Source organism: Bos indicus x Bos taurus, chromosome 5 (assembly GCF_003369695.1).
Source record: "Bos indicus x Bos taurus breed Angus x Brahman F1 hybrid chromosome 5, Bos_hybrid_MaternalHap_v2.0, whole genome shotgun sequence".
Lineage (NCBI taxonomy): Eukaryota > Metazoa > Chordata > Mammalia > Artiodactyla > Bovidae > Bos > Bos indicus x Bos taurus.
The window spans coordinates 10929303-10952563 of record NC_040080.1 but is presented as its reverse complement, the minus strand read 5'-3'; the positions used below and the strand labels follow the sequence as shown (position 1 = coordinate 10952563).

Below are 23261 nucleotides of genomic sequence, written 5' to 3'. Positions count from 1 at the left end.
AATCTAAATCTAAATCTAGGCCACTGGCAGTGAAAGTATTGGTTGGAACTAGTGGACCAAGGAGGAGAGGGAACTGGCAACCCACTCCAGTATTCCTGCTGGAGAACCCTGTGGACAGCGGAGCTTGGTGAGCTGCTGTCTGTGCGCTCGCACAGAGTCGGATACAGCTGAAGCGACTTAGCATGCATTGGAGAAGGAATTGGCAACCCACTCCAGTATTCTTGCCTGGAGAATCACAGGGAGAGAGGAGCCTGGGGGGCTGCCGTCTGTGGGGTTGCACAGAGTCAGACACGACTGAAGCGACTTAACAGCAGCAGCAGTGGACCAGGGAATTCCCTGCCCAGTAATTTTTAAAAAGAAGAAATAGAAATCATGTCTATAAATCAGCTCCCTGTTAGTAAGGAAAGAATATAAGTATAAATTTATAGAAAATTAGAAACTTAACGTTAATCTTCTTTTATTTTCCTTTCCTTACATTTAACTGGTTGATGCTTCAAACAGGATGCAGGGCAGATTCCCGGGACAGCACGCCGCTTGTCCCCACAACCAGGGGTTATATGTCCTGTCTGCTCCCTGGACCAGCATGGATTATTACTGCAGTCAGAGCAGGGCTGCGTCTGTGTAACAGGGAGTGAGGAATGGAGGAGGGGCTGGCTCTGTGGGTGGGCAGAGTGCATGACTGTGAGTTTAAAAGTTTGCTCTGAAAGAGAATGAAGGTCACGAGGTCCTCTGAGGTGGAAAAACTGATGAGAATCTGGTTTAAGAAGAGCCACATTTCTAGAGGTGAAAACAAATCGTCAGACCCCCCTGGGTGATGGGCTGGGAGAGGCTCTCCTTTGTCATCTTGGTTGGAACGGGTCTGCAGTCATTCACAAAACTGGTCTGCGCATTTTGACATGTCACGTTAGCCCTTTTCTTCTCTTGAAACTGAGATTTTCCATAAAAATCTTTCTTTAAGAAAATCTTTAAATAGGGCCTCTTGAAAGAAAGATTAATGCCCAGTAACGATCGTCTGACGTTTTCAGTGGCTTATACTATGCTATGGTTCCCAGTAGTCCTCATCCTAACCCCCTGGGCTTATAGCACAACTTCTCACCTGCTCATTCATGAGGGTGCACCTTTTGCTTCTTCAGCCTTCGCCAGCACAGGCTTCGACCGCCACACCTCGCCCGTGTTCAGCCCCGCGAACCCGGACAGCTCCGTGGAGGACTGCCTGGCCCACCTCGGGGAGAAGGCGGCGCAGGAGCTGCGGGCGCCTCTGCTCGGGGCCTTGCAGACGCTGCTCAGCCGGTGAGTGCCTCGGGCAAGTCCCCACCGCTCCACGCTCTGAAGGCCTTATTTAGGTGAACAGTGTCGCTTTTCTCACTTGCCTTCATTTTTTCCTTTTTTGCTTTCCCTAATCCTCTCCTTTTTCATTTTGAGCAGTGATGTAATTGTTCCAGCATGAATTTGACTGTATTTATTTGTTGGACTGTCTGGTTTCAACAGATGCTTTCCCTGGTTGTAACTGCAGGCTGTTTCACTGGTCCTAACCACTTTTTACCACCACTGTCCTGGCCAGCATGACTGGAATGGCTGGGTCTCACGCACTGTACGGTGGGGTTGGCGTTGTGTCAGCTTGGGGCGCCCGGATGTGGCTCAGCTTTGGGTTGCACACCTGCCCGTGGTGCTTCTGCCACACTCCTGCTGTGGGAACTTCTCTTCCAGCTGTCAGCCAGAAGCAAGAAGCTCATCGTGAAAGTCTATTAGCAGAAAGCCAAGTCATTTATTGAAAATCTTAAAAATTCCTTTTCCTTAATTCTTTGCTTAGAGTTGTTAAGAAATTGGTATGAATTAGAAAAAAAATGTCTGTCTTAATAAAGATTGACTGCAGTTAACACAAGGTGAAGACGGTTCCTTTACTAAAAGGGCCAATATTCAGGTGCCAAGCACTGTTGTAGTAGGTGATCCCTTACCTTGACAAAGCAAAGTGTGTATGTTGCCATTTGTTAGAAGGAAGCAATTTGGGTTTAAGGTGAATTCCGTTTGTTTCTTCATATTCTGGTGACATGAGTAAATGTAAAAATCCAAACTATACATAGGAAACAGTGAAATGAAAATTTTATCTAGATTTTCTTAACTTTATACATAGAAAGTTTTAAAAATAAATGTGGGGACAAGATCCTGGGTGTGGGAATTACAACTTCCACAGAAAATGTGGAGGTGCAGCCCAGCAGTGGCTTATGGAGTGTTTGTTGGGGGCGGGCGCGGTCAGGCAATTTCCAAGCTTCTGACGCGAGAAGAGCCATACTTTGATTTAGTTTATGTGTGGAGATTTCATCTTAGATTTGAAGAAACCTGCTTTTTGGCCAAAATAAACATAGAAAACTTACAAAAGCGGTTAGGACTGGGATTAAAGTAACTGAGAAGCATGAGACAAAACCTGTTCCCAACCTTGATGCAGATTATTTGTATCAATCATTTCCCTCTATCTCAGTTTCTGTGTTAATTTTAACTTTACTGGGATATTATTAGTTCTCTGAGAAACAGTATAGTTTTATATATGTACAATTACGTGAAGGACAGGATTATATGTTTTCGGAGTCCTTTTCATGATCTACAGGAAAAGATGGTACCTTTTCACTGCAAAGTAAATTATATTTTTAAAAAACACAGTCTTGGGTGAATATTTGTTTTGTTTTCCCAGTAGCTTAACAACTCTAAAAAGTTACTAATACCTTGAGAATAACTGATGGTGAACTACAAGTATTATACAGGTTGGTGGCAGTATCTTTGAAGGTAGAAAATACCACTTATTCCTCCAGTTTTGTTGAAGTAGAAAATTAATTGTGAACTCTTCACATAGCCAAGCACCAGCAATTTGAAGTTTTTTTTTCCCCAAATTGTCCTGGCTGTCCAGTGGTTAGACTTTGCAGTTTCACTACCAAGGGTACAGCTTCAATCCCTAAGATCCTGCAAGCCTCACAGCATGGCAAAAAAGAAAGATCTTTAAATTTAAAAAGTTCCTCCCCTCAGTCTTCTTCTTTGCAGAGTCAGGTCGCTCATTAGATCGGGCTGGTTTTTCAGGCTGCTTGTTTTTCTGTGTTTCAGTTTCCCTTGGAGCGTTTTAATCTGCTGAATCTCTAATGTGCATATATGTGTGTACATACAGCGTTTCAAATCATGTTTCATTCTGGCGGATGCTAACGTCATTTAGCCTGATAAACTCCCCGTCAGGACCCCTGTGCCGCCCAGCAGCAGCAGACAGTTCAGTTCAGGAAAGGACGTGAAGGGACTGAATGCCCAAGTAGAGCTGCAGGGAGCACGTGGGCAGCAGATGGTAGCCTGTTTGCTGGAGTCCAGTGTCGGCCCAAGTCTTCCAGCTGTTCTCCGGGTACTTCAGTGGAAATGTGACAGCAGGAAGGTCGTACATAATATCTTACTAGAAGGGCCACCCATGGTCTTGGTACTTCAGTGTCCTGGTGGTACGCTGTCGCACAGACTTACAGAAGAGGGCCACACGTGTGTCAGAGCTGTTCTGTGTAACGTCCAGACCTGTGCGCTGTCCAACGGGAAATGAAGGTCACACGTATGTAACTTGACATTTTCTAGCAGCTGTGTAAAAAAATTAAATGTAGATTTTAAAATACATTGTATTTAACTCAGTGTGTTAAAAATATTCTAGTTTTAACATGTATCCATTACAGAAATCATTGGTGAGCTGTCGTAGGGTCTTTTTTCTTAGCGAGTCTCTGCCATCCGGTGGTTCCTCTCCCGTTGCAGTCCAGATGCTGGCCAGCTACCAGGGGCATCACTGCCATCGTGACCATGTCAAAACCCTGATTCAAAACAGGGACCTTGTGGCCTTTGGAGCCAGAGCTCATTGGGTGTGAATTCCTATTCTGTGTTGCTCTTTGCCATCTCTGTGGATTTAGGATAGTCTCTTAGCTTTTCTGAGCTTCAGTTTCCTAGTGTGTACTAGGATATATAAAGCACAAATGTATTAAAATGTAAAACATCACAGTAAGCTACCAGGAAGTGTACCTGTTATAAGTCTTAACTGTTCAAAAGACTGAAGTGATCAGGTTGTTCAAAGTAGAAAATGCCTTTGGAGTGAATTTTACAATCCTTTAAAAGCAAGATTCCTCTCCTTTTTTTAACATGTGTGTGAATTCTTTGCCCACAAAAGGTGGGTGGAGGTAAATTTTTATTAAATCTGTTATGCAAGCACTTGGTGCCTTCACCTTGCTGCCAAGTATCTGTTGTGGTTGTTAATTTGCACAGAAACCCAGGCATAGAACACAGCACTCACATCCCCTCAGTAGATGAGTGTCTGTGTGACTGGAATGGGCAGGAGAGCCTTGGCCTGGAGCTGGTGTCAGTGACTCCAGATTTAAAGTAGCATGTTTATTTGCCTTCTTATGCCTCCAATTTGAACAGTCTTCCAGTGACAATATCTCTGTAAGTTTTAAATACTTTACATTTTTTGCCTTTAGGAGTTTATATTGTTCTTTTATATTAACAAAATCATTTTTATTGTTTGCTCTTACTTGATTCTATTAATAACTGTATATATTTATCTGCAACATAGAAATCTTATTGGATAAGATTCAATTACAAAAATATTGTTATTTTTCTTATGTTGTGAACTGCTTTCCCAAGCTGGTAGCATAAATCTTACCTGTAGAGAATGCTTAAAGAAAAATGCATAGCAAATGGTAAAAGCCAGTCTCATAGAAAATTATCTGTTGAATCATCTGTGTTACTTTAGTGCAAGTTCTACAGCAGAGTAGTGACTGTATATTTATTCATCTGGAAATTTAGAATTTTCCTTCTTTGTGACACAGATTTTTAAAAAAAATCCCTACAGGCCAGTGACATATCAGGCATACCGGGAATGTACACTGGAGACCACAGTTCATGCCAGCGGCTGGAATAAGGTATCAACCAAGTTATCTTTTCTGTTACAAGATTGTAGTGTGTTAATGATAAAGTCCAGGAGGGGATTGTTAGCATCGTGTGAGAGCTCATTGTTCCATGAACCCAGCTGTGTTACGTGGGTGTGTCTGATGAAGGCTGGCCCAGAACCGAGGGTGCTGTCGTGCTCTATCTTCCTTCCATCTGTCCTGAATCCCCATTATCTCTTCATTTCTCTCCAGACGGTTGTTTGTGCACAGGTGAGTATGTTTTTGGGGAAAAGCACAGGCTCCATTTGGGACGGCTTCTGGGGTTCTTACAGGCGGAGCCTTGGTTGTGCTGATGTTGACAAGGTGTCTCATGCCATGTCTCATCTGAGTGTTGCAGCTGTCCCCTCAGAGGGGGCAGAAGGGACTTCATTAGCTTTTGTCTTATTAGGTCAGGTGAAGAATCAGTTATAAAAGAAAAGTTCTTGCTTAAGACCCCTTGACCAGTACATGTTAGAACCAGCACTGGAGCTGAGATCTGATTCCCACTTTAGTGTTTGGTGTCTTTCTGCTCTCCCTTGCTGCTCACCCACTGTTTCAGGCCATGTGGTCCACTTGTCACCTTGTTGAGGCAGAGTCTCGGGAGAGGTGGTCTAGGCTCATCCAGTTCACCAGGAGGAGGTCTGGCCCTTAGTGATGTGGTGCTTGGGATGAGAAAGTGCAATACAGTTATTTTATAAGTAGCCCCTCTACTGAGAATTATACTGCTATAAGCCAGACTGTGTGACTTCATATATCTAATTGATGTATAATATTTTTACTCACCTTAATACAGGCTTTGAAGGCATTAGAGCATAATCATTAGCATCATGGGCCTGTAATCGGACTTGTTTCTGTATCAGCTTTGCCACTGACTAGGTGCACATCTTAGGGCAGGTTAGTTAAGCAGGTGAGGTCTTGATGTTCACATTTGTGACATGGAGACCATACCACTAACCTCAGAAGTGTTACTAGAACTGAATGACATCATGTGTGTTGAGTGCTTGTTTTAGGGCATCATCTGGCACCACAGTGAGCACTCCGCAAACAGTGGCTGTTGTGTTAGCTTTGACACATGGAGCCTTGTTCCCAAACAGTCGCTGTTAGAGTTATATTATGTTACTGTGAAAGAGTTGTTAGAATATCTGTTTCACTTACTTTATGGAATAAAGCAAACCTCTCTTATGAACACTTGAAATAGATTTTATAAATAAAAGTGAGCTTGGTTATGATGTATTTCTTTGTATATCCAACAGCAAATAATTGAGATCCCTAATATCACTAGCCTTGTCCCCTATCTTACATTTTTATCCTATTGCCCTTAAGATTGTTACAGTCAGCTCTTGTTTGTCTCCCTTTCCGCATCCTATGGTTATCCAAAAAAATGAAAGTAACCCCAGTCTTCATGTTTCCTCTTCACCCATCCTTTTTCTCCACCACCCCATTCTCTAGTTCATTTCAGTCCCTTACCTGAACCACAGGCCAGACTCCGCGAGGCTTGAGCCTTCGTGGAAGTGAAGCCCCTGGAATAGGACCTGCTCTGTGGTCCCGCACTGCTCTCTCAGTCCCTTAGGGCAGAAAAGAGCCCAGCTTGTCGTCATAAGCAGCTGAAATGCCTCCTTCCACCCCAGTCAAAATCAGATTGGCTAATTTAAGCATTTAGCCCATATCTTGTATTTTATATTTTGCACAAGTATTTGCAAAATTTTGATATAACATCACTATATGAAGTGGCTGTCTGGTAGGTAAATGAGGCGCAAATGAAAAAGTGTCCACAAAGCATGCCCAGTTTCCAAGCTGAATGTCAGTTCATCTGAGTAAAGATTGTAAAAGCATCTCGGTAAAATGCTCTTTAAATCAAAGTAACTGGAGGAAGAAAAGCTGGTCACAAACCCATATTAATAGAATGATTTTTTCAAAAGTATATGTGTAAAATGTAGGCTGTGTAGAATGTATATACTGAGGAAAATAATTGGAATGTATGCCAGAATATTAAATAATCCATAGTAGTTATCTCAGAATTATGGGTTATTCTTTAATTCTTTATTATCCCTCATGGCGATTGGTTTTTTTCTCTGAACTTATCTGCTTATAGGAAAAGAAGAAAATGACCATGAGAGAGGAAAGCTAGAGTGTTTAGTGCCTGGTGCTCACATGGTAACAAGTAGACTGTGGAAGTGCAATAGCAAGGAAGAGTTCGTTTGCTTTGGTTGATTTTTAGTGCAAATTACATCACTCATCTTTTAAAATCTTGTACTGAAACGTCAGGTGTACAGAGTGGAGCACGCAGTGTGATGGACTTGCACCCGTCCCTCAGCCTCAGCAGTTGTCAGCCTGTGTCTGGTCTTGTTCGTCTGTTCCCCACTCTCCCCTGGATTATCTTGACGCACACCCTGTAGATACATTAGTGTGTATTTCCAACACCTCAATTATTAGCAGTAATTTTAATATCATCAGACAGCCTGTTTAGTATTCACATCTTCCCAGTTTCATGAAGATATTTTCCTAAGCTCGTTTGAGAATTGAGATCCAAACAAAGCTCACGAATAGTATTTGCCAGGCCTCCCTGTCCCTAACCATCTCCCGGAGTTCACCCAAGTTCATGTCCATTGAGTCAGTGATGCCATCCAACCATCTCATCCTCTCTGCCCTGTTGTCCTCTTGCCCTCAATCTTTCCCAGCATCAGGGTCTTTTCCAGTGAGTCAGCTCTTCGCATCATGTGGCCAAAGTATTGGAGCTTCAGCTTCAGCGTCAGTCCTTCCAATGAGTTTTCAGGGTTGATTTCCCTTAGAATTGACTGGTTTGATGTCCTTGCTGTCCATTAGGTGTACAGATGATATAGAACTCTTGTGAATAGTGAAATGTGGAGTTGATGGAAACAGTTGTAGAAATACCCGTGAAGCTTTGTGACCACAGCAGTTAGAGGGCAGTGGGTATGACTGTACAAAGACGATCTAAGTTATAAACTGTGAGAGTGTCATCAACCAAGTAGAAGATGCTAGTCTTACAAAAGGAAGCCTCTGCACTCACTGCATTTCAAGGAGTATGTAATTGCAATGAAGAAGATTCAGGAAAGAGTAGCAAATGATGAAAGCGGTGGAGCAGTTGCTATATGAAGAATGGACTAGAAGGTTAGATTTCAGCGTAAAAAGTAATAGTGAATCAGAGGGAATACGGTTAAGGACTAACGTTAAGACAGTGAGAGGATTACAGGCTTATCTCTAGATTATTGTATCATAAAACTAGGGCAGCTACGCTTGATACGTGAAAGAGGTGAATTTTAAACAATAAGAGTATTACTCTATATGGCAAGTCTGAAACATTTGCGGCTCATTTCTGAGAGGCAGTAGAGCTTAAATGTGAATAACTTTAAGACATTGCATGTAGTACATTACTGTGGGAAATGAGAATGTTTTGAGGCCTGCAGGGCCCCAGGCCCTAGGGGTTGGTGTGATGTGTCTGCTGGGCTGGTTCACAGCTCCCCTCCCTGCCCCAGCTGAGACTGAATATGGAGCTGGACGAGCAGCTGTGCTCCTCTTTTCAGGAGTGCTGCAGGTGTCTGCTCGTGCAGAAAGCCTTGTGGAGTCCTGTCTGTAGCCCTGCACCCCTCTGCTGGTGCTGAGAAGCGATTTTGACTGCACCTGGGGCTAGAGTTCTTTTAGAATACCAAAAAGGAAGATGTGTGTTTGCCACATTTTTCTTTCAGACTTTTTAATAGAGATTCCCTCGGAGCCGCTTTTACTTAAAAAAAAAACAAAGAATATTAGTAAGGATATAAATTCATTGTCTTTTCTGTTTGTCCTCTTCTGCAGAAATATATTGTAATCCCTCAGCTATGACCTTGGCAGGTCAGTGACAGGAAACTGGTTTCATTTCCTTTGGCGGTCCTTTTTGTTGTTGTAGTCAGAAGGATTTCAGGCAGATGGTTAGCTGAAAGTACTTAGTTCTCTTCAGTATGCAGGGCATTTTGGGGAAGGAAAAGGACTCTAGTTAGTCTCTGTCATAAATTTTAATGACTTTTTAATATTGAGCCATAAGGTTATTAGTGATACTAACAACTCTGGTTTTTGATGACTTGTGTAAGATGGTTCATGACTTTGAAAGTGTTGTGTTCAATTAGGTAATAAAAGGACAAGGACAGCGTGCACCAAGTGCAAAAGATGCACACTTGAAAGTGCGTTGGCACCGTGTCCCCGCTGCGCTCTTCCTAGGCTGCCACTGTCGCCAGTTTCTTAGGTATTTTCCAAAAATACTGGAGGGTTCTACAGTGTTCACGCAAATGGTGCCATCATTGTACACACCCTGCTTTATCTTTTTTCACTGAAGATAAATCTTGGCAGTTGGGCAGTGCACAGTCTAATTCATTTTAACAGCTTCTTGATATTTTTCTGGATGACCAAAATTTGACAGTGCCTGTTGGGTCATTTCCAGTCTTTAGCTGTTTTAATGCTTCAGTGAATTTCCTATACATATGTAATTACACATAACATGCGTGTGTGCACACACGGAGGCCTGGTTGTTTTCATATAATGACATTTGTACCACCCTGTGGTATAAAACGTACATGCAGTTTTCTCCAAAATTCATGTTGAGGTCACTGTTTATTATAATAAAAAGGGAATTCCATAGACATGCACCGAAATGTGTTTTCTAGTAGTTGAACATGTAGAATGACCTGTACGAATTTCAGTTTGTGTTTTACTCCCTCATCTTTGTGTTGAAGATTTTGGTGCCTCTGATTTTGCTACGACAAATGCTTCTGGAGCTGACGAAACGCGGCCAGGAGCCGCTGGGCGCGCTGCTGCAGTTCGGCGTGACGTTCCTGGAGGACCACGCGGCCGAGTACATCATCCAGCAGGGTGGCTGGGTACGTGCCTGCGAGTTGTAGTGGTGGTTCTAAATTTTTTCTTTAAGAAAAAAAAATTAAGTCTTTCATGGTTGTTTTTAACAGCCTAGGTTAAATTCATTGGTATTATCATTCAGTATTAATATTGTGATTGAATGCGATCAATGGAAAGGCTATTCATGCAGTTTAATCTACTAAGATTTTGCAATACTTCTGAGTACATATGTGTTATTTTTAAAAAGTGTTTATGAAACATTTTACACTAGCACAGAGCACAGATGTAACCAAGGGATGAGGACTAGTAAATGAGCAACTGTGTGTCTACTGTCCCGCGGAAGGAAGAGCACAGCCAGCCCTCGGGGTCTCCTCTTCGCCCCTGGATTTCCACATACAGGGGCGGCCCCTGTCTGAATTGTAGCTTCAATATACACGTATTCCCAGATAGTGTATTATCTTGTTTGTTTGGACTTTATGTAAATAGTGTCATATGTATTCCTCTGTAACTTGCTTTTTTCATTCACTGTTATATTCTTGAGATTCATCTAGGTCATTGTTTCTCACCTTTTTTTCATTATCTCCTTCCTTCCTGAGGATCCTTTTTAGACATGTTTATTCTTATCATCTCCCTCCCCATGAGAGATTTTCAAAGTGCACATCCAAGTCTGTCTGTGTGCCGAGGCCAAGGCCTTTGACGTGGCTACGATTCTCCCCTCTCCACACCAGTTTTCACCCTCTGTGGATTCCCTCTGCGAATGCGTAATCTGAGTCCACGTGTTGGTGGGCGTTTGGTTTTAAATGTGTCCCAGCTTATCGGTGGTTTATTGAACGACAGTCTTGCTGCTGGACAGGTCCACCTCTCTGCGGTTGGAAGCACTGCTCTTTGGAACACTGTCGGGCATGCGTGCAGGAGTGCCTCTGGCCATACGCCTGGGAAGGAATTTCTGGTTCCAGCAGTGTAGACATGTTCTGAGTTGCAAGACAGCGCCCAACTGTTTTCACAGTGTTTTCCGACTTGTCCTCTGTCAGCAGCTTGTGAAAATTTTTTTAATGTGAGAAATTTTGTTGTTCTGTCTCTTCCATAACACTTACTATTGTCAGACTTATTAATTTTAATAATTATTTATTAAAATAAGATTGTTTAGGAATAATTGTAAATTTACAAGTTACAAAGGTAAAGCAATCCCACATCCCCTTCCCCCAGTTTCCCACGTTAGCATCTTACATAACTATGGCTCCTTTGTCAAATTGATTTTTCCATATTGATTTTCTATCCAGCACATGTGCTCAGCTATCTTATGAGTCTGACTATCTCTGGTTCCTTTGGGTTTCCTACATAGAAAACCGCACCATGTGTGAATAATATCAGGTTTTTTTTTTTCCTTTGAGTCTTTTTTTTTTAAAAAGGCACTGTACTAATCAGGACCTCAGCACAGTATTAACAGCTTTGGTGTTAATCCATCCTCGTCCTTTTCCTGATATTAATGTGAGTGCCTTTAACATGTCACCATTTAGTTATATCAGCCTCCATGAGTGAGGCTTGTCTGTAACTTTCCTTGTTGTGTTTCAGTTTTAAGCCTTCATAAAAGAATTTGCAGTTGGGAAGAATGTCTCCTTTTTTCCCCCTGTACACTGGAACAGTTTGTATGAGATTCGGATTATCTGTGCCTTGCTTCCCATGACATTTCTTCACAACCACCTGGTGTTTTCTCTGGGGGAAGGTCTCTTTTTCTTGTCAGTCTCTGGTCACTCCCGTGGGTCTCTGGCTGAGTCAGATCTGAGCTGCTGGGTCCTCGTTTAGTCATGTGGGATCATTCATGTAGGCGCACGGACTCTAGTTGCCATGCACGGGCTTACTGGCTCCATGGCATGTGGGATCTTAGTTCCCCCACCAGGGATCAAACCTGCATCCCCTGCGTTGCAAGGTGGATTCTTAACCACTGGACCACCAGGGAAGTCCCTTACACTACTATTTTTTTTTTTTTTTAAACTTTACAATATTGTATTGGTTTTGCCAAATATCGTAGTGAATCCACCACAGGTATACATGTGTTCCCCATCCTGAACCCTCCTCCCTCCCCATACCATCCCTCTGGGTCATCCCAGTGCACCAGCCCCAAGCATCCAGTATCGTGCATCGAACCTGGACTGGTGACTCATTTCATACATGATATTCTACATGTTTCAATGCCATTCTCCCAAATCTTCCCACCCTCTCCCTCTCCCACAGAGTCCGTAAGACTGTTCTATACATCAGTGTCTTCTTTTGCTGTCTCGTACACAGGGTTATTGTTACCATCTTTCTAAATTCCATATATATGCATTAGTATACTGTATTGGTGTTTTTCCTTCTGGCTTACTTCACTCTGTATAATAGGCTCCAGTTTCATCCACCTCATTAGAACTGATTCAAATGTATTCTTTTTAATGGCTGAGTAATACTCCATTGTGTATATGTTCCACAGCTTTCTTATCCATTCATCTGCTGATGGACATCTAGGTTGCTTCCATGTCCTGGCTATTATAAACAGTGCTGCGATGAACATTGGGGTACACGTGTCCCTTTCCCTTCTGGTTTCCTCAGTGTGTATGCCCAGCAGTGGGATTGCTGGGTCATAAGGCAGTTCTATTTCCAGTTTTTTAAGGAATCTCCACACTGTTCTCCATAGTGGCTGTACTAGTTTACATTCCCACCAACAGTGTAAGAGGGTTCCCTTTTCTCCACACCCTCTCCAGCATTTATTGCTTGTAGACTTTTGGATCACAGCCATTCTGACTGGTGTGAAATGGTACCTCATAGTGGTTTTGATTTGCATTTCTCTGATAATGAGTGATGTTGAGCATCTTTTCATGTGTTTGTTAGCCATCTGTATGTCTTCTTCGGAGAAATGTCTATTTAGTTCTTTGGCCCATTTTTTGATTGGGTCATTTATTTTTCTGGAATTGAGCTGTAGGAGTTGCTTGTATATTTTTGAGATTAGTTGTTTGTCAGTTGCTTCATTTGCTATTATTTTCTCCCATTCTGAAGGCTGTCTTTTCACCTTGCTTATAGTTTCCCTTGTTGTGCAGAAGCTTTTGAGTTTAAGTAGGTCCCATTTGTTTATTTTTGCTTTTATTTCCAGTATTCTGGGAGGTGGGTCATAGAGGATCCCTTACACTACTTACTTTTATAAAAAGAGTTTTCTTTTGCAGAATTCTGAGTATATGTGAAACAGAGAAGTGCATGTAATGAGCCCCATCCCTTAGTCCTAACAACCATTGACTTACTGCCAGTCATGCATCAGTCTTGGCCTAATCACTTCCCATCTTAATATTATTTTGAAGCGAAATCCAGACATCCTATAATTTTCTCTACAAAGATTTCACTGTGTATCTCTGAAGATAAGGTTCATTTAAAATTTTACATTACAATACCATTATTGCATCACAAAAAAATTAAAAATAATTCCTTCATATCATCAGATAACCTTTTAGCATTCAGAGTGTCTAACAGGCTGAAAAGGGAATGAGGTTAGTAAAATGCTTCTTGGAGTTTGAATGAAATACTGGATTTGAGCTTGCTGGAACTTGGACCATCAAAGTAGATGGTGTGGGTCAGGTCGGTGAGATCATGCTGACAGTGGTCTTGGGTTCAAAGAGACTTTTGTGACAAGACCCTCCTCTCTTCACCAGGAGCTTTCCTGCCCTGGGTGGGTGCTGTAGGAACATCCCCAGTGTAGATGCCCAGCCCTGAAGCAGACACCAGGAGGGAAGAGGGGAGACACCTTGAGAGATTCTGCAGAGATGGTGCCCCCTTTTTTCACGGCTCCCTCTCTCTCCTTTGTAAAGATGTGAGTGTTCAGGCACCTCGGATGGAGCTCCTTGGGTGGGGGGGGTGGGGGGTCAGATACTGTCAGCACGTGTCTTCAGAGCATCACCTTCCCTCCTTCCTTGTACGGCCTCCCCTTGTGGGAGTGGGGGCTCTGCTGGTGAGGTTTTCACGGCAGACACAGTTGCTGCTATCTCCTTGGGGGCAGGGCTGTCACGGTGGCAGCCGCTTCTCTTGCCACTGCCTCCAGCAGAGCCCTCCCCGCGTGCCTGCCCTTCCCGTGACTTTCGTGGACAGAGGCAGGATGCCCTGCTCCAGCCTCGGGTTCCCAGTGCCCTCCTGCTGTTGTCGTTGCTGCTGCCCGTGGGCAGCTCCCCCAGGGACCTTCCTAGCCTGGATGGTGCTCTGTGATGGAGGAGGAGGAGCGTAGAGGGGGCATTGTTTATCCCCTTCTCAGTGTTCTATTTCTTTATGATGGAGTGCCTCAAACTTTGGTGGTAATTATAATTTGTTATAAAATATTTTATTCAACTAAAATCTGTACGCTTAAAATAGAACAGTATGTATGAGTGACTAGTGTGTTAATATTTAAAATGTGTCCTTTATAAATGTGAGTGCCCAATCTGTATTTCACACTGTTACATTTGAGTACCCTGTGTTTTTGTATTTAAAACCAAGAGCATGCTTTTCTGGCTAATTGGGGAAAATACATCCTCTGACAGAAAGCGTCAGCACGCATTTCCTTCCAGGCACTTGGTGTGGACGTGCATTGACAGGTCCTGACGACACCGGCCCGGAGGAGGGTCACTGGGCACGTGGTGGTGCATGTCTGTTACATAAGGTCTGTCATATGACTTCCCCGGCTGTGTCTGTCTGCAGCCGCTTGAACGTGAGCTCCTGAAGTGGAGCTGGCTTCTCAAACCTGCAGGAGAGGCAGTGAAGGAGGCAGTGACTTGGGGTGAGTGGGGTGGCCCTGTGTACTGAGCTGTAGTCGGTGGGGTGGCCCTGTGTAGTGTAGTCGGTGGGGTGACCCTGTGTAGTGAGTTGTAAGGCAGGTGTTGGCCTTAGAGATTTGAAGAAAGAAAAGTGATTCTTTGTTGTCTGAATCATAGAAAGAAATGGCTGGGATAAATGTCTTTGGAGGTCTGCAGGGAGTTTTGCTTGTCCTGCTGCTGCTGCTAAGTTGCTTCAGTCGTGTCTGACTCTGCGACCCCATAGATGGCAACCCACCAGGCTCCACCGTCCCTGGGATTCTCCAGGCAAGAACACTGGAGTGGGTTGCCGTTTCCTTCTCCAGTGCATGAAAGTGAAAAGAGAAAGTGAAGTTGCTCAGTCGTGTCTGACTCTTCACGACCCCATGGACTGCAGTCTACCAGGCTTCTCCATTCATGGGATTTTCCAGGCAAGAGTACTGGAGAGGGTTGCCATTGCCTTCTCCTTTGCTTGTCCTAGGTCTTGTTTTATGAATATTTTGTCTTCAAGTGTCCCCCCCCCCCCGCCGCCATTGTACTGTGTTTGAGATGATTTGCCATTGTACTGAATTGAGAGGTTTTAGAACAGAGTCTGATATGACTGAAGCAACTTAGCAGCAGCAGAACAGTTTTAGGTTTATGGAAATGTTTACCAGAAGGTGCAGAGATTTCACATTAACTCCCTGCCTCCACACAGGAGAGCCTCCCGCTGGCAGCCCTGGCCAGATGGAGCCTCCATTACACTTGTTGAGAGGCACGCCAGCATCCCCCAGAGTCCGCAGTTTACATTAGGGTCCAGACCTCTTGGTGATGCTGGCTATGCATTCTGTGGGTTGGGATGAATTTATGGTGACATGTGTCCCATGAGTGCTGGTCTCATTGCTCTAGAAACCCTCTGGGCTTCCCCTGTTTGTCCTCCCTCCCTCTGAACTCTGGCAGCCACTGACCTCTGAATTGTCCCATAGCGTTGCTTTTCCAGAAGACCATACTGTTGGGAGACACAAAGTATGTAGCCTTTTCACATTGGCTTTTTTCACTTAGTAATATGCATTTGAGTTTCCTCCTTTCCTTGTTAGCACTGAATACTTGCCAAGTGGCTTGTGGGACCTTTGTTCCCTGACCAGGGATTGAACCCACATCCCCTGCATTGGAAGCGAAGTCTTAAACACTGGACCACTAGGGAAGTCCCAGGCTCATTTTTTAAATTGGTTGTTTATTTTCTTAATGTTGAATTTTAAGAGTTCTTTGTGTTATTTTGGGTAACAGTCCCTTATTGGATGTGTCTTTTGCAAGTATTTTCTCCCAGTCTGTGCCTTTTCTTCTCATTCTCTCAGAATTCTCTCTTCAGTAGTCTAGCTTTTCATTCACCTCTCTCATTGATTGTGCCTTCTTTCTAAACAGTCATCACCAGGCCCACGATCTTTTAGCTTCTCTCCTGTGGCATTTTCTCAGAGTTTTGCATTTTACATTTAGATGTACGATCCGCCCCTGCTCCCGCGCACCACATGGCTTGTGGGATCTTCGTTCTCACGCCGGGATCGAACCTAGGCGCTCAGCCGTGAAAGTGCAGAGCCTTACCCACTGGGCCACCGGGGATTCCCTGTGACCTGTTTTGAGTGAATAGGTGCCTAGGTTCATTTTTGTAAAACAGATGTTTTATTGTTTTTTTTTAAGTTTTGACTGTGCCATGAGGCAGGTGGGTCTTAGTTTCCTGACTGGGGATCAAACCCTTGCCCCTTGCTTTGGAAGCCTAGAGTCTTAGGCACTGGATCACAAGGGAAGTCCCCAGAAAGAGCCTGCTTAAAACTCCTGCATCCCTGCCACGTCTGGCTCTGGCGTGGGTGTACGTTCTTTTTGCTGTGCCTTGTCCTTTTTTCTGGATAGCCAGGCTTGCTGTCCCAGATAGAAGGAACTGCGTCCGGAGGTCTGGGTGACGTGGTGAGGCATCAGGAGGAGATGAGTTTGCAGGCCTGTAAATAGGACTTTGCAGGTGAGCGAGCCTGTGGGGTCCCCCACCCCTGAACTTGACAGGAGCTTCTCTTTCTCCCTCCTCCCTAGATGGCACGGATGGCCAGGGTGGGGCAGTGCTGGGCATTTCCCTCCTCTGGGGTCAGGCGGTGGTTAACTGGTTTCCCCTGCTGGCAGAGCTTGTCAGGGAGAGCGGGGTGCTTGGCTGCTTCAGAGGGGCTCCTGTGCCCTCGCCCACCCAGAGCAGGGGTCTGGGGTGACTCCCAGAACTGTGGGGCTTCCCTCTGGCAGTCCCTGTGCCCCCACCCCCAGCCCGCCTGGCTTCCTCCAGCCCCAGGGCAGCCCTTGGCCCTGTGTCATCTCCTCTTTTCTCGCACAGTCCTTGAGATTTCTGGTGGTTGAGCTTTTTAACCCACTGCAGGGTAGAGTGGAGACGTCTGAGCCCCTGGGAAGGTTTTCTGTTTTGTTCTCACTGAGCCCCCACTAGTTCCTCAGTTACAGGGTAGGTTTTCTGGGTGCTGAGTGAAGCAGGCCTCCTGTGAGCTCAGGTCTGGTTGAGGAGGCAGATGGGAAGGGCTGGGCGGCACGTTCTGTGCTGTGGGGAGTGTCACAGTATTCAGAGGCTGGGAAGGCGGGGTCAGTTGGGGTACAGTCAGGAGCACACATCTTATGGACCGGCAGCAGCTTTCTAGAGAGATGTGGAAAGTGACTGCTGGTCTGTACTGGGACAGTAGGGTGGGGGCGTGTGTGCGTGTGCGCACACGCTTCGGGAAGGGGAGGTTGGAATCACGATTTGTTTGTGGACCCAGCTCTGCCAGTCATTAGCCCTGAGTTTGGGGGGAATTCATTTAATGTCACTGAGCCTCAGTGTCATCTGTTACAATATGGAGGAGCAGATGGTATGAGAGTATTCTGTGAACACGTGACGTTTTTTACAAGTATCAGGTTTTCAGACGCATCTCTAGTGTGTGTGTTTTCTTCTTCTTCCCAAGTCTGATAGAAGTTTCCTTCAAGTGTTGGTTCTCACTTTGCTGGGCAGTGGTCAGGGCACAGCCAGCTGTGAGCAGGACTGCCTGCCCCAGCTTCTGCGCCTGCGAGGGTCACTGTGGGACAGGCTTCTCCTTGGGGTTGTACAATGTGTTGTGAATCAAACCTCACTGTGAAAGATTAGATCATGGGGGGATTTGTCACCTATAATAATAATAAATAGCTTGAATAAAATTAATTTTTGTATTTTTTTCTTTGATTTGAAGCTTCCCATTTCTATTTTAAGAACTGCAAACCTCAAAAAGGTTTTGTTTGAATCAAGGACATCAGAAGACTTGGGAACTTTTAGGTCGGAATCTGTTTGAATTTTCACACTGGGAGGTGACATACAGTTTGTGATCTAAAGTCAGTTCAGGGGGTTGTGCAGCTGAAATAATTTTAGTGTATTAATGGCTCAGTGTTTCGCGAGATCTGCTCGTTTCATGTGTGAGTGTGGGTGTTTACTGCACTGTGTTTAAATGTGTCCTTTGTGGGTCTTAGTCATCATATTAAGGTGGAAAGTTACCTTAATATAAATCTCTCTCACACTCTGTTTTCTTTTTCTGTTTTTGTAGTTTTATTTTTTATTTTATTATTTTGGCTGCATCATGCAGGGTCTTAGTTCCAGTCAGGGACTGAACCTGGGCCCCCTGCCTCAGGATTGTGGAGTCTTAACCACTGGACTGCCAGGAAGTCCCTCTGTTTTCTAATTTTAGATTAATAGTGATCTCAGAGCCTTTTGATTGCTAGTACCCTGTCTGACCGAGTGTAGAGGAGCAGGCGTCTGTGTTATCTTCTTGGTGATAAGGGCTGGGGTGACAGGTGGGGTGAGTCCCTGAATGAGCTCCCCGGGGAGTGTGGTCTTGAGAGCCTACCCCGCGTCCTCAGGGGATCAGCTCCTCGGCAGCTGTGGCCCTGCGAGTGAAGCAGTGCCTGAAGTGGCACAGCAGCTTGTACCTGTGTGAATGGGAGTAGAAGGGAAGCAGTGCGGCCGATGCAGACGCGGCAGAGCGCTGCTGCAGCTTCGAGGTGCTTCTCCGGGTGATCCCAGTCCGCTTCACTTGTACCCACCTATTCCGCTGTGGTCCCTTCAGATATTTCAGTTTCTTCTCTGCCTTCCTTTTTACTTGAAGAATTTCCTGAACATAAATTCTGTATTTGCTTGACGGAAACACCAAGAATAGCATTTTCCAGTTACTTCTCGCCGTAAACTCAGGAAAAGCACCAATGTGGGAGGCGGGGGCTCGGACCCCCAGGCGAGCCAGCCGCCCGGTCAGCACCAGCCCCCGCCGTGGGCTTCAGGCCAGGTGTGCACCCTCCTCGGTGCTTCGGTTTCCTTATTTTGACGGCAAAATGAATTAAGTCCGGTCTTCAGAAGGACATGGTTGCCCGATTCTCACAGTAGCTGAGGGACCTTGGGCGAGTTCCTACTTCTTGGGCGCCATCTGTTTAAACAGAACACAGTTCTCTGTTAAACTCTTGTTGGTCCCAATTAATTTTATATTTTTGAGCCCTTGAATTTATTCCTTTGTGTTTTTGTGTCAGTGGGACTAAAGATACCGCTGTTTGCAGTGATACAAGTATTTTGTGCTGAAAGTGATTGAAGTTGTTGCTGTGCTGCGTGTAGGTGAAGACCTCCCCCGCTTCTCTTTGGCGCCTTCTCTCTGAGACAGCCTGCCCTCCAGTAGTGACCGTGACTGTCGCCGGAGGGGCCTCCAATTGAGATTCTTGCTTTAGCTGACCAGAAGCAAAAGTTTCAGTGATCATCTATTCTTTCTTTAAAATTTTTTACATAAAGCACAAAATTTTGGGTAAATCATGATTAAAATGTCACGACCAATATACAGAAATAAATTGTAAGGAGTCCGCGACAGCAGGGAAAAAGCGGCTGAGCCTGACTGGTGTTGAGCCCCTGGCTCTTGCCGCGCTGTTGTCTTGACAGCCCTGCTGATAGTGCTGTGTGGTGAAGAAGGCTACTAGATAGCGACAGAAGGTTCTTAACTTTCAGCTTTGAGTTGTTAAAAATGAAGAGAAAAGTAACTGTACTAAATGCGGTCTTAGTTTAACTTTTCCCTCATTTCATCATAATGGAACTTCTGAAATTCCCGTTTCACTTGTTTGGGCTTCGAGCCTTTAATAAAACAGTACCATCACAGGATGGCTTTCCTGGTGGTCCAGAGGTCAGGGCTGCACACTTCCACTTCAGCGGATGCAGTTCAACCCCTGATTGGGGAGCTAAGATCCCACATGCCCAGTGGCCAAAAACAAAAATTAGCAAAAGTCTCCTTTCTGAGGATTAAAATTTTTACCTTTTTTGTTATGTTTCTTTTGCTTTTGCTTTTTAAACCAACTCTTGGGCTTCCCTAGTAGCTCAGTTGGTAAAGAATTTGCCTGCAATGCAAGAGACCTGGGTTCGATCCCCTGGAGAAGGAAATAGCAACCCACTCCAGTATTCTTGCCTGGAGAATCCCATGGGCAGAGAAGCCTGGCAGACTACAGTCCCATGGGGTTGCAAAGAGTTGGACACGACTGTGCAACTTTCACTGTTTTCACTTTTTTTGCTGTGAGAGGGTCTCTTTTCAGCCCTTGCTGGGAGTACCCTTCCGGGAGCACGCTGACTCTCAGGGCCTCTGGAGTCAGCTTGAACGGTCGTCATGAGGCTGCTCCAAGCCCAGTGGAGCCATGCCTCCTGTGACTGCAGAACCAGTGGTGCGCAGAGCATCAGCAGATGTGACTCTAAGGACAAGGACGCAGGGAGTTAACCATGTCTGACCAGAAAGGGTCTGGTCTTGGCTGAAGAACAGAATTATTCTCCTTGACAGAGTGGGAGCCAGTGTGCTCGCATACACTCTGCAGCCTCTTGTCACCATCTGTGGTGTCGTCCAGGCTCGGCGAGACCTCCCGTCCATCTCCAACATGAGCCCCTGGTCAGGGCTGCCGGTGTCACGTGAAACGCGTGACTCGTCTTCATGTCTAGACAGTCAATTTGTTAAGCACCAAAATTGAGTCCGTTCTTCCCTGTGACCGGAGCTCGTGGCCACGGCCACGCTGCCTCTCTGTGGCTCCCACCAGTGGAAGGGCAGGAGCCTGTGCCGCCCATGGGGGCAGCTCCATCTGTGACCAAGCGGTCCCGTGCAGCGGAGTTCAGGCCGTAGCTCTGAGCCCTCTGTCCACTGCCAGCCCCTCCCTGGTCACTCCAGGCTTGTTCAGTCCCCTGCTCCGTGTTTCTGGGCCTCTCCTGGGCCAGGCTCCCACTCACCCTTGCCTCCCCAGCCGCTGCCAAAACATTGTCCTGGTCTGCTGAGCCAGTGGTGAGCCTGGAGCACCAGCTGCCTGCCTGTGCTTCTTCCTCTGCCGGGCCGTGTTATTTACTGTGTTAAGTGTGTGTGAAGTCGAATGGGATGTGCATCAGCTTTCTGCTGATGCAGCGTTCAGGACGTGCTTAGAGAACCATCTTGTTGGAAACTCCTCCTCTGCGTTGGTCTGCAGGCGAGTGTGTTCAGTCCAGAAACGCCATCATTGTAAATGATGTGTTTGTTCCTCAGGCTCAACTTAGGAGGGAGTTTTCCTGATGTGTGTTCGCAGAGGTTGCTTTAGTGCCCTTGTGCTGACCACGTGCTCCTCTTCTAGGGCACCGTCTTTAACCTGGAGTCAGAGGAGGAGTGCCCCGCGGGTGCCGCGGAGGACAGCAACGACATCTACATTCTGCCCAGCGACAGCTCCACGCACGTCAGTCCCCCGGAGTCGCCCTCCACGGCCACGGCCTCCTGGCAGGCCGAGAGCTTGCCCGTGTCACTGTCCGCCAGCCAGAGCTGGCACACGGAGAGCCTGCCGGTGTCCCTGGGCCCCGAGTCCTGGCAGCAGGTCACAGTGGACCCCGAGGAGGTCAAGAGCTTGGATAGCAACGGGGCCGCAGAGAAGAGCGAGAACAACTCCTCCAACTCCGACATCGTGCACGTGGAGCGGGAGGAGATCCCCGAGGGCGTGGGGGAGGCGGCCGCGCCGGCCCCTGCCCTGATGGCGGCCGTCCCCAGGGCCAGTCCCACGACGTCCCTGTTTGTGGAGCTCGGTGAAGAGGAGGCAGAAGCAGCCCCAGCAGAAGCTTCTGAACCGGAGCGGAAGGGGGTCCTGCCACCCAAGTCCCCAGTGGAGCCCCCTTCAGCCCCGCCGAGCCGGGAAGAGGCCACTGGAGGGCAGGGGGCACTCAGGGTAGGGCCCCGCCCAGGCGACCTCGAGAAGGCCGGCCCGCTGCCCGAGGGCAGGTCCCTCCTGCTCTTGGGAGGGGCGGCTGCCATGGCCATCCTAGCAGTGGCGGTCGGGTTGGCACTGGCTCTGCGGAAGAAATAGGTTTTCCTCCTCGGGGTCCACCGTGACCTGCTGCCAGGACTCGGGACCCAGGAGAAAGAAGGAGGGTTTTAGTTGTCTCGACTGAATCCGAATGGGCAGCAGCTGGTTGGACATCCGCAGGACGCTCTGGGGTGAGGAGCTGGGTCAGCAGGGCAGGGGCGGTCCACCTGCCGGGGCTTGAGGTAGAGGCTGTGCACGCGGTCTGCTGGGCGGTCCCTGGCCTGGGTTCCTCTGAGATTCAGGGTCTAGGGTGTCAAGTGCTTCCTCAGTCTTGTCTGTGGCATCTGGGCAACCCCGGCTGTGAGCACCTGTGCCCCCGAGGGTGCGTAGCCTCCCCCATCAGCCCCCGTAGCACCTTCCCCTTTGGTGACAGCACCCCCCGATGTTGCCAAACGTCCCCGGGGTAATGGGTCCCGTGAGAGCCTCAGAGGCAGAGGGTTCTCGTGGGCACCTGGGGGTCCAGGCAGGAGGGCTTGGCTGTGGGCCCCTCAGCTGCTGACGCACTCCGGCCTGGAGCCTCCCCTCTGCCAAGAGCGTGCGCTTTACGACCCCTACTCTGGGCTCCTCTGTTCTTCCCGTTGGTCCCGCAGCCCAAGTGCTCTGCGGTCTCCACCGCCTCTCAGGTACTGCCCTGCCCTCCGCGCCCGGGTCCCTGCCGGCCCGTGGAGAGGTCTTGCCCAATGCTTCCCTCGGCTCCCCTCATAAAGATGCTGCCTGTAGTCTTTTAAAAAGTAAATATAAGACGAGACCCAGGCCCTGCCCATGACTGTGGGCAAGCTGTCTCTTGTACAGAAGCAGGAGGGTAGCTTGGCTGACCCCCTGAGGTGGCTTGCAGCCCTTCTGTTGGTGGCCACCTGGTGGGGTGTCTCTCCAGCGGTCACTGTCTGTAGCCTGGGTTCGCCTGGGTTCTGGCTGCAGATTTCTCACTGGTCACATGGCCCCTCTTTGTCACCTGCTTGTAGTAAGAGCTCCCATACTGGGCTTCAGCCCAGGGGACGTACTCTTCTTCAGCACAGTCTCCTAAATACCATTGAAGTTAAAAAGCAGGAGAGGGGCCACCCTTGAGGCTCCTGCTTGTCTTTCAGAGTCCAGCAGGAGGCTCACACAGAGCTCATCACAGCCCAGATGCCAGAGCGACGGCCACGGAGGTTGTGGTCGGCATGTGCTGGGGATACGGCATAGCCCCGTGCACGGCCTGCGCCTCACATGGCAGGGGGGGCGGGGGGACTGTGTCTCTTCTCCCGAGGTTGAGTCACTAACAGGACCGTGCCTGAGACGGGTCATCTCAGAGTTACCTTAGTCAATGTAACAGGTTACTTTTTAGATCCTGAAATTTGTAATAAAATTACATTACCTATCACCATCACCAAAACTT

General features: G+C 46.9%; 1 protein-coding gene across 13 annotated transcripts in view; it reads left to right on the top strand.

Annotated features, from left to right (window-relative positions):
• Positions 1–23258, top strand: part of BCL2L13 (BCL2 like 13) — a 51202-nt gene extending 27944 nt beyond the window's left edge. For 3 of the 13 annotated variants that reach the window (XM_027540878.1, XM_027540879.1, XM_027540880.1), the window contains exons 4-7: positions 1134–1290; positions 4850–4919; positions 9647–9790; positions 21170–23258. In XM_027540878.1, coding sequence (XP_027396679.1) covers positions 1134–1290; positions 4850–4919; positions 9647–9790; positions 21170–21886 — 1088 coding nt within the window. In that variant the 3' untranslated portion in view covers positions 21887–23258. The other 10 variants (XM_027540885.1, XM_027540884.1, XR_003511005.1 and 7 more) reach the window with 10 other exon arrangements.
• Positions 23259–23261: the final 3 nt, after the last annotated feature.